General features: G+C 42.2%; 1 protein-coding gene across 1 annotated transcript; it reads right to left on the bottom strand.

Moving 5' to 3' along the window:
• Positions 1–1,371: 1,371 nt before the first annotated feature.
• Positions 1,372–11,742, bottom strand: opn8b (opsin 8, group member b; the record flags this gene model as incomplete). Its single annotated transcript, XM_084440102.1, has 4 exons — positions 1,372–1,752; positions 2,791–3,116; positions 3,805–4,098; positions 11,673–11,742. 4 exons carry the CDS (start codon positions 11,740–11,742, stop codon positions 1,372–1,374), a joined length of 1,071 nt encoding a protein of 356 aa, XP_084296228.1.
• Positions 11,743–12,145: the final 403 nt, after the last annotated feature.

Below are 12,145 nucleotides of genomic sequence, written 5' to 3'. Positions count from 1 at the left end.
AAATGTCAAGAGGTGGACATCGCCACTTGATTCCTCGCCAAACTGACCAAATGTCATGAGGTGGATATCATTGGTTTCCTCTCAGCTTACATAATCTAACTATGAACTTAAAAAAAAAAAAAATTGGTGGGGGGGGGGGCATTTCTGCTTTATTAGGACAGGACAGTGTAGGTGACAGACAGGAAAGGTGGGAGAGAGAGGGGAAAAGGGCGTGGGCCGGATTCGAGTACATACATAGTAAGCGTCCCAGCCCATTGAGCTGCCTGCGTGTATATTTCTTCTTTTCATTGGACATAGCTAGCTGCAATTGGACAAGCCAATCGGAGCGAGCCCTGTGTGGCGGAGCTACATGAAATCTGGCTCTCAGGGTGTATTCACACAGACACTATTGAGTGCGCACCAAACGAGCTTTGGGCCTGAGAGCGCTTTGTTTAGGCCTGTGTGAACACAGCAATCGCACTCAGAAGGGGTGGTCTCGGAGCGGCTTCAACCGAATTCTTGTGCGCACCAGTTATGGTGTGAAAGTGCGCGACCTCAGACCGACACAACTACCTTGTGCACGCCACATGTTTGACCTAAAAAGGTTTTTCATGACACTCTTGCACCCACCCCCAGAAAGATATTGACCAATGACAGCACTGAGCCTTTTCATGTGACTTGTGGTGCTGCATTTGGACCAGAGTAAAGAAAGTGCTGTGTGAAAGCTGAAAAATGAAAACAAATGTATCACTTTCGCTTTTGGTGCGCATCAATGGTGCGCACTAACATATGTGAATACGCCCTCAGTCAACGATGACAACATCAAGTAAAACCTGATACAGTACGTCCAGAAACCCAGGTTGACCAAGGTTACAGAATACTAAAGGAAATAATACTAATAGGAAATACTAAAGAGAATAATACTAAAGGGAATACTAAAGGGCCTGTTATCGTAATACATCACTGAATGGGCACAGAACCAAAAAATACTTGAATCCTGAGTACAGTTACTGAAATATTTTCTACATCAACAGTTAAAAATAGATAGATTAGTCGTGTAAATTTTCATTCAACCATATGTAAAGGATGAGATTATTACCCTGCTAGCTTTGTTCCACACACACCAATTCTGATATGAAAGTATCATGTGTAACACTAGCTATTTCCCTGTGTCCTGAATATGTTTACAATTATGATAGAAAAGTCATTGATTTATTGTCTCAGTTTATGGCATAAGAGTCACTGATGAGCCATGTCTTCAATTATTCATACTTCCCACACGACTCACAGGGAATTAAACAACCTCCAAGTCTCCCCCAAACCACGACTGTCTCTTATTTGTCAGCCCAGCAACCCCTGAGATGCACCATTGATACAGGTATCGACCAAGTCTCAAGGTTGGTTGTTATTGGCCGTGGAGTTGGGCTGCTGCGTCTCTATCACCCTGATCACACGGAAATTGAACACAGCCTCATTGTTGGGCACCTTACCCCCGTTCCTGTCATAGATGTTGTTGTTACTCTCAGAGGCGACGTGGCAGGCGTTGGAGCGCCGTTTGCAGAGACAACCCAACTGCCTCACCTCGTTCTTGAAGGTCTTGCTGAAGGTGTAGTAGATGAGAGGGTTGTAGAAGGTAGAGGCCTTGGCAAACATGCAGGGTAGCATGGAGAGCTCCGGGGAGATGGACGCACCATCACGGAAAATGGACCAGAGACTCACAATCCCATAGGGTGTCCAGGAGCCAATGAAACCCATGCTAAGAAGAACAGCAATCTGCAGCAGAGCAGAATTAAAAAAACAAAACATAATCAATGTTCCAGACCTACAGTAGCCTATACCTGTAGGCAGCAAACATTCAGGATTGTCTGACCCTGACCTCTCTCAACGAGATGATCGAGCAAGCTCCTGGAAAATGTTTGTCTATTGGCTAAGAATGTATACAGAGCAGTAAACATGGGCTAGATACAGAATACAGATTTATTCATAACATACTGTACAAATGAATTGCAAATCCAGTATGGAGAGAAAAAAAAATGATTTCATGCTTGCATAAATCAGAGAGCATGCTTCTCCACTGTCGTCCAAACTCTACAAACTTGTGGGATTTTGGTGCTTTGTGATATTGAATTGTTAAGATTTTTTTCAAAGGTTGTATATAAAAAAAGGTTGTATTTTACTTGATTTTTTTTATCTCTATCTTCTTGTATTGTGTTTTATCTTCCACCTTATTTTTCCTGCTCTTTTATGTCTATTTTTATGTGAAACACTGTGCATGTAAATTCTCTGTTGTAAAGCACTTTGAGCTGCATTTATTTATATGAAAGGTACTATAAATAAATTAATACATAACATTTTATTATTATTATTATTATTATTTTTTATTATTTTTATTTTTATTTTTATTATTATTATTACTATTAATGGCTATGACGGCTAGAAGACTTTTTTCTGACTCAGAGAGAAATAAAAAATATTTTTTCGGTTCATTATGAGACTGGCAGGACATAAAGCTAGCTGCTTTACTTTATGTAGCTAGCTAGATATTGTATATTGGCCTCCAAATCATTTTCTTTTACTGAAAAAGTACAGGATAGCTTCCTCCATTGTGCTGTGCTGTGTTCTTGTAACTTTGGGTTGGGGTTAGAGGTTAGGTTAGATTAGGTCTCCTCTAAGTATTGGTACCCTAATGTCACTGTACATGCTGACGACAAGCATCGTGGACAGAGGTTTACGCTCTCTGATTGCCCTTCTAGTTGAAAGTGGGTCCAATTCTATGACGACGGAGGGTGACACTACTACGCTTCTACTCACCAGCATGAGCCTTCCGTTCATCTTGACAGCATTGGGGATTTGGTCACTGTTGTTGATGGACTTATAGGTGATGTAGAGTCTGACAGCGACTCCAATGTAGCAGAACACGATGACCATGGACGGGAGCAGCAGGTTGAAGGTAAACATGGAGATGACAAAGGAGAAGCCTTGATCCTTCATCTCCACCCAGGCCAGTGTGCAGGACAGGCCGAAGGGCTCGGGCCCGTACTTTCCCCAGCCCAGCAGAGGGAAGAGACTCCAGACCAGGGCCCAGACCCAGCACCAGATACACAGCAGCTTTATGGTCCTCCAACTGATCTTCTTCTCTGGGGGCGAGATAGTGAGAAGTAAGACGTGGAGATAAGACTATGGACTGCTTATCATTTATGTGGGAGGATTGAAAAGACAATTCTAAATGCAAAAATCTTGCAAATGTCCCATTCCTACATGTTCAGGTGTCCTCCTCAAAATGTCAACAGATTGAATCTAAAAAGCTGTTGTCTTTCCAAGCGCTGCCATTGTGTCTGGCTAAGGCTGCGGTGTGAACCTTATTACACCAAAGGCCCTACAAGGCTCTAGCTAACATACATGCCAGTAACTGTTTGTGAAAGACCCTCAAGTGTCAGGAACTATAACATTGGAGTTATTTGCTGGGAGCCAGATGGGTTGTTACATTGCTACTTTATCAAAGTGTGCTGAGGTGATTCAACACACTCCACTGGGAGATTACTATAACATGCGGGGATAACCTACACGAACTGATACATTTATAAAAGCCTGTATGTCTTTCATATCCAAATTGCTTATTTAGAGTGATAGAGTAGAGATGGAGCAGAGAGCTCCCTAGTTGTATTTATCCAGAAGTGTAGGGGAGGGTATACAGAATATACCCACTTCTTTATCCACAGACACACCGTATACCCACTTCTTATACTAATAGTAATATCTATAGTAATATCTGTAATATAACCAATTCTACACCACTGTATATGTCAGCTGAGTCTCAGTACTCACTGGGAGACACCACACTGAGGGACACACAGAAGCGCACCACAGCCATCACTGTCAGAGTCATAATGCTGGCCGTGCCAAAGAAGAAGCCCGCCAGGCCATAGTAGATGCAGGTGGCATTGCCCCCGAGCCAATGGTGGTTCCAGGCCGAGACCATGGACAGGGGGTACATGGTGACCGCTGCCCCCAGGTCGGTTAGCGCCAGATTCACACTCAGAAGCTCAGGTGGCTTCATGCTGGGCGACCTCTTAAAGGCCACGATGAGGACCAACACGTTCCCCACAGCGGACAGCACAGCTGGAAGGTAGAGAGAGAGAGAGAGAGAGAGAGGGAAAGATGAAAAATAGTTAGATATATGTAGAGAATTTACATTTCAGTCTGCATCTCTTGGAATTATACATGTACTGTACATGTTAGCATGTATGATCTCTGTCTCGTAAAGGGAGACTCCTCATCTGAACTTAATCTCCATGACAAGTCTGTTCTTCTGTAAACAGAAGTGTGGGTTGGCGAACACTGTGAACAGCACATGGATTTAGAGTGCAACAATTTAAAAAACAGAGGAGATGTTGCAAATATGATGGCCCTTTCTTTCCCCAGCTAGTAGCACTTACACCTGAGAGAGAGAGAGAGAGAGAGAGAGAGAGAGAGAGAGAGAGAGAGTAACAGTAGCAGCATGGAGCATATTTTAGCTGCCAGCCTGACCTTTAATGGGAGGCCACTGAGGTGGTGGGAGGATGGACATGTTAGCTTCCATCCAGACAAATACAGTACAGAACAGATAATTTGAGGGAGAGAGAGCGGGCATTTTACCAAATTGCAGCTGTTTTTCCACCATTGCTGTTCTTCGTAATTTGGAGTGTATACTGTATCAAATTGAGGACTGACTCACAGTCGGTGACCTTATCTTAATGGTAAACAGTGATGGAATCTATTAAATGGTAAATGGTAAATGGACTGAACTTATATAGTGCTTTTCCACCTTAGCGGTACTCAAAGTGCTTTACAGTGGCCTCTCATTCACCCATTCACACACACATTGCGGTAGCTGCCATGCAAGGTGCTAACCTGCTCATTGGGAGCAATTTGGGGTGAGTTGTCTTGCTCAAGGACATTTCGACATGTGGACAGTCGGAACTGGGATTCGAACCACTGACCCTTCGATCATTGAACGACCCGCTCTACCAACTGAGCTACAGCCGCCCCGTATTACAGTGGCCTCTGTAAAAACAGATGGGGCAAATTATAATTTTCTGTATGGAGATTTCCACAGAAGCAGACATGGACATGTTGCATTCACCTCTGAAGGAACTAAGCTGCACAAACTAGTTTTGTTAACACAGACTAGAGCTATAAGACCTTAATTTCTCAGCTGTAAGTTACACTGTATCAGTCTGTCTACCTTTGGGGAAATCTTAATAAAATATATTTTCCCCTAATGTACATACTATAGCCGCACATATAGCCTATAATAACCCTAACCCTAATGCATAACCATGTACTGCCTCATAATAGCCTTACTACATAACTTCTATTGTGTATATACTGTATACACAAATCATATTCTCTATTTTTATTGTTGAATTTACTTTCTTTGATGCTTCTTTTTTATATATAATATAATTATATAAGTCCTCTGTGCACCATTCACCGAGTCAAATTCCTCATATGTTTGTGAAAATGTAGCCTTCTTGGCAAATAAACTGAATTCTGATTCAGTGATGACTGGGGATGCAGCCTACATACTGCACTGTAATTCAACGATCATCAGTGAATGGATTGTTTCAACTGCCTCAACTTGTGTAATCACTCTATTTATGGATACAAAGAGTGTGATTTACTGGCTTACATAGTGTTCCCAAATTAGTTCTGTGATATGAATATTAATAGGTTCAATAGTCGAAGAAGCTGAATAGATATGATACGGTTTTGAATTTCATCTTATGTGAGAAACCATCTAATACATATAACTACAAATGGTGCTCAGAGAGCACAGACCTCAGCCCATGAAGACATTTCGTGGCTCTTTGCACGCATGTCGAGATATGGCCGTTTCAATTCCCCCTTTTGACAATGTATGGGGAGAATTTTTCGCTCCCCAAGTCCAAAAAATGAATGGAAGTGAATGGCCAGCAATGTTTGGGCGGCTCGTGGACCCATCCCATGATTAGGATTCACTCCAAAATTAAATTGGCCCATTAAGTTGGCCCATGCTACACCCCCCCACTGAGTTTCATGAATATCAGTGTGGTAGTTTTTGTGTAATCCTAGTCTAAAAAAATGAACGGATCGGCTCCAGAATTTAATGGGTTGTTAGTTGGCCCATGCTACACCCCCACCCCCTGAATTTGACGAAAATCGGTCTGCTAGTTTTTGTGTATTCCTAGTCCAAAAAATGAATGGTGGTGAATGGACAAACCAGGAAACGTCTCGTGGACTGGCCTCGTGATTCAAATGTAAATGTACAATCGATTCAAATTCTCCAAAATGTCATGGCTTCTAAGATGGCCCATGCTACCTCCACTGAGTTCCATGTTTTTGCTTGTAATCCTGGTCGGCTGTGTTTGGGTGGCTTGTGGACCTGAAATGTAATTTAATGTAGTGTATTGCTTTATAAATGTTCTTAGCCGGTAGACAAACATACTCCTGGAGCTTGCTCGATCGCCTTGTAGAGAGGGGTCAGGGAAGAATTTTTACAGCTCACTTATCTGGCCCCCGGGTGATTACTGTTTTTTTGCTTCCCTCTGGAATATGTAGAGAGTGGGTCGTATGCCCACCTCCCTTGTTCTCTGTAAAGCGCATTGTGTTGCCTCTGGGTATGAAATGGGCTATACAAATAAAGCTTTGATTGATTGATTGACCTGCCCCATGATTTGTATCCACACCAAAATTTTATGGTTTCTAAATTGGACCTTGCTACACCCTTCCATCGAATTTTGTGAAAATCGGTCTAGTAGTTTGTGAGTAATCCTTCTAAAAAACTGCTAAAGCGCTGTCGCTGGGTTGGAAGTAAAAATAGTTTCTTGCTGTGAGGAATAGCGATCCCTTCTGTTCATGTAGGCCACTCTATCAGTAGAAGATATACTCTACTTAGGAACTTGAACACGTGCATGAGTGCTGAAAACAGAATTCCAGCAGATGAAAGAAAGCAGCAAAACATGATAATGCATTACCGGGTAACTCTTTTTGAGAGAGAGAGAGAGAGAGAGACTTTCTTTCTTTCATCACTTTCATTCAGCAAAAGGCATATGCAAAAGCTAGCCTTCCAGAGGCAACGCCTCAGGACTGATTTGACACGTGCATGAGTGCTGAAAACACTCCAGCAGATGAAATAAAGCATAATAATGCATTACCAGATGGCTCTTTTTCAGAGAGAGAGAGAGAGAGAGAGAGAGAGAGAGAGAGAGAGAGAGAGAGAGAGAGACTTTCTTTCTTTCATCACTTTCACTCAGGAAAAGGCATATGCAAAAGCTAGCTAACCAAAGAGGGTTTTTCGTCAATGAGACAATGTCCTCTCTAAAAATCGCGAGACTACTGTACATGTCACGCAACCCCTACACACACACACACACACACACACACACACACACACACACACACACACACACACACACACACACACACACACACAGCCCTCTAAATAGAGCTCTTTGTTCATCTATGAGATCAGGTGGTGGCTCTGCTTCATGTCAAGTCTTTGGGTGATCCTCTCTGCAGGTGATCCTAGAGGACCAGGGCTGAGTTTCCCAGAGGCATCGTAGCGCTACGTTCATCGTAAGCTATGGCGTTCATCATAGCGCTACGATGAACGTAGCGCTACGATGCCTCTGGGAAACTCAGCCCAGAACTCTCTGACAATGACGACAAAATGACACTATAGCTCCACACTATAGCTTCACAATCGCTGATTAAGACTAGAAAGGGAGCATACATAATCGTAGTTTTAAAGTTTTTAGGCCTCTGTTAGAGCTGTTAGGAACCCCTCCAGCACATCTTCAACATGAGCCTGCGACTGGGGAAGGTACCCACACTGTGGAAGACGTCATGCATCATCCCCGAGCCCAAGAAGGGGCGCTCCAGTGAACTCAACGACTTCAGGCCGGTGGCATTAACATCACACATCATGAAGACACTGGAGAGACTGACCCTGCGTCGCCTCAGACCACAGACCCAACATGCACTGGGTGTAGAAGATGCTGTCCTCTACCTCCATCACCGGGTCTACTCCCACCTGGATAAGGGTGGTGGCGCTGTGAGAATCATGTTTTTCGATTTCTCCAGCGCCTTCAACATCATAGTACCAACACCAAAGTACCTTTCGAAATACTTAATCCCTGATTTCAAACTCAATTACAGTAGTGGTAATTCAACAACTCTTTTAAGGACTCCAAAGGTTGTCTGGAAATGACCTCTTTCATGGCCCAGAAGCCCAAATCAAAATGCTTCTTGAAAAATGTCCATACATAACCTAGATCTGAGGTGTCTAATCTCCCAGCACATTCTGTCGGTGCCCATTAATCTGGAGTGTCTATCTCAGGTCCAGCAATCATGTTGTCACACTAATCGCTGCTGTCTGATTGTTATTTACAGCCAGTGTTTACAAAATACAGCAAGCTCTAACTGATATGTACTGGGTCCAGGCTACAAGGCTAATGGCACTCATGACCCCTTCCAGGACAAGCCAGGACCCAACGTGATGGTATCTTCCTCAATTTCTGTCTTGATAGGTAATAGAAAAACAATGGTGAATCTGCTAGGTAACAGGAAACACTCAACCGGCTCTACAAATGTATCAAATTTAGTATCTATTCCTCTTCAGCCACAAACTATCACAGAGAAATGTGCAGATAATACCCTCAGCACACTAAACTTAGCTTTATTAAATGTCAGATCTTTAGCAGGAAAGACATTTTTAATCAATGATTTTATCACCAACCACAATCTTGATTTTATGTTTTTAACTGAAACTTGGCTAGACCAAGGTAACAGTGCAGCTGAGCTTGCTGTATTTTGTAAACAAGTAACTCGATGTGTTGTGCCTTTATGAGGCTGGTTACTTGTTTACAAAATACAGCAAGCTCTAACTGATATGTACTGGGTCCAGGCTACAAGGCTAATGGCACTCATGACCCCTTCCAGGACAAGCCAGGACCCAACTTGATGGTATCTTCCTCAATTCCTGTCTTGATAGGTAATAGAAAAACAATGGTGAATCTGCTAAGTAACAGAAAACACTCAACCGGCTCTACAAATTTATCAAATTTAGTATCTATTCCTCGTCAGCCACAAACTATCACAGAGAAATGTGCAGATAATACCCTCAGCACACTTAACTTAGCTTTATTAAATGTCAGATCTTTAGCAGGAAAGACATTTTTAATCAATGATTTTATCACCAACCACAATCTTGATTTTATGTTTTTAACTGAAACTTGGCTAGACCAAGGTAACAGTGCAGCTGTACTTATTGAGTCAACTCCTCCCAACTTCAGCTTTATGAGCGAGGCTAGAGTACATAAGAAAGGAGGTGGAGTAGCCATCTTGTTTAATGACTCCCTCCAATGTAAGCAGATGTGTTATGGAAATTTTGGTTCCTTTGAATATGTGGCTCTTCAGTTGAATTCCTCTTCTCGAGCCATATTTCTAAACATCTACAGGCCACCCAAATACTGTCCAAACTTCTTTGATGACTTTGCTGAACTGTTGTCTACTGTCTGCATTGACTTTGACTGTGTGGCTATTGTTGGTGATTTTAACATCCATGTTGACAACCCTCAGGGCAGAGGGACTAAAGAGCTAGGTTGTGTCCTTGATAACTATGGACTGACTCAGCATGTGACGGAGCCCACACACAACAAGGGGCACACTCTGGACTTAATCATTACCAAAGGTCTGAATATTTCTAAGGTTCAGGTGTCTGATGTTGCGCTCTCTGATCATTCCTGTGTTTTCGTTGAGAGTACTATCTCCATGCACACAAATTCTCAATCAGAGGTTATCTCAAAACGGCACATCACTGAAAACACCAGTGAGATATTTACTCAGGCTTTCTCGTCCACACCTGCCCTCTCTATGGCCTCAGTCAACGAGCTTGTAGATAATTTCAATGTTAAAATTACAAACATTATTGACGCCGTTGCGCCCACTAAGGTGAAAGTGGTCTCTGGTAAGAGAAGATCTCCATGGAGAAACGCCATGCTGGTCAGAATAGAAAAGAGAGAGTGTCGAAAATTTGAACGCAGGTGGCGTTCGACACGGTAGACCACAACATACTACTAGGCCGACTGGAAAATTGGTGGGGAATTTCTGATACAGTGTTAGATTGGTTGGAATCCTACTTAAAGGACAGGGACTATTTTGTGTCTATAGGCAATTACAAATCTGAGCTGACAAAAATGACCTGTGGAGTTCCCCAAGGCTCCATCCTGGGGCCTCTTCTGTTCAACATTTACATGCTCCCACTAACTCAAATTATGGAAAACAACATCATGGATTTGTTACTCTACATGCACAAAGGTCATGTTAACCTGCCTTAAAAAAAATACAATTGTTTATTCGGTCACATAATTTAAACCACATGACTAGCACTGTGGACTGAACAGAATCAAATATTTTGACCATTCTGTCAGATAATTGACCAATTTTTTGGACTAGGATTACGCAAAACTACCAGATTGCTTTTCATGAAACTCGGTGGAGGGGTGTAGCATTGGCCAATTTAGAACCCATTGATTTTTGGCATGCACAGAGCCACGAAATGCATTCAGGGGCGGAGGTCTGTGCTTGAGTTTACAGATGTAGTCACTCAGAAATGTTTCCCTTAATGTATCAACATATTTTGCAGCTAATACTGCACATCGACTTTTCTCTCCACATAGATATGACAGTTTCTGAGGATCAGGGAGATTAATAAATTCAGGATACAATTAATTAATTAATTAATTAAGTTAATTTAATCAAATAAAATCTCACAAATCTTTTATAGATATATATTTTTCACAGTGTAGTAAGAAGTGAGATTCTTTCTCAACATCTCCCGGGTGACAGAGTGATCAAAGCCTGGCCTCCCTGGCTATCCGGTTCTGCCCGTGACGGCTTGTTTCTATGGCCAGGCTGTGTGTACTCAGTCTGTACATTGACAACGTCTTTCGCAGTTTTTTAGTCACAGTAGTCAGGTATTCTGCCACTGTGTAGGCTACTCTTTGTTTAGGGTCAAATAATTTTCTTTTTGTTTCATTCAAGTATTTGATATAATTTTCTTTTTGTTTTGAGGTGATTTGGTTGGGCCAGATTGATTGGTGTTCGTCCACCAAGCCCTGGTGTTAGTGGGCAGAGCTTCAGGACCAGCTGACAGGGAACTCTGATCTTTGTTCAACTCTTGGCACTGAAGGGCTTTGTAGTTTAGGAGTGGGGGCCATTTGATTGGAGATGTCTGTAGAATTTGATGGCTCTCTTTTGAATTTGTATCATTAAATGGTAATGCATTAGGCTACTGGTGTCTGTGAACTAAGTATATTTTTTGCACAATTCTGCATGCAGGGCTTCCAGCAGCAGCTCCCCCCCTCTCTCTAGTGTGTGCGAATCCATCTAATGAACATGACAGCTATTTAAGAAAGCTATTTTTCTCATAGCCTATCCCTCCCCAATCCTCTTTGTCTTCGATAAACGGCAATGGTTAGGAAATGTCCCACATCAAAGTTCCGCCAATTCTGTAAGGCTACCTGCAAATCGGTTAGGCTATAATATAAGATATAATTTACATAAATAGTGGACAAAATTGTTCTCCTTCACAACTGATGAAACTCTGTGAAGATTACACAATGTATTCCCAAATGCAGTTAAAAACTCCTTACAAACATCCCAAAACTTACCTAGGATTAACAGAAAAAATCCGACTCCGATGTCCATCGCAGGTGATAATTTGGATGCATAGATATCCATCTTGGAGGGAAGTTATAAATTATATGAATTTGAAGAGACGTCTGATTGCATCCACACGAAAACCAGTGTAACTACGCCAGAGACCGATAGTATAGACGCTCCATTAATTGTCTTGCGGCACAGAGCGCAAATGATCGAGCCCAGATTCATCAACGTCAAAACCATCTACAGTAGTCTTCAGTGGTGGGGCACAGAGCGCAAACGAAACACGATGAAGCCCAGACTCGTCAACGGTGTAGGACCCAACGTGATGGTATCTTATGGAGTCAAAATGAGGCCAGAAAGCATTGTAAACGTAAGTGAAGTATTGTAAACGTAAGTGAAGTATTGTAAACAAAAACATATGAATTGTAAACGTAAGTGAAGTATTGTAAACGTAAGTGAAGTATTGTAAACGTAAGTG

The sequence above is a fragment of the Borostomias antarcticus genome (genome assembly GCF_949987555.1).
Source record: "Borostomias antarcticus genome assembly, chromosome: 6".
In the NCBI taxonomy this organism is placed as follows: Eukaryota; Metazoa; Chordata; class Actinopteri; order Stomiiformes; family Stomiidae; genus Borostomias; species Borostomias antarcticus.
The sequence above is the reverse complement of the archived record's forward strand: the minus strand, read 5'-3'. Positions and strand labels throughout refer to the sequence as shown.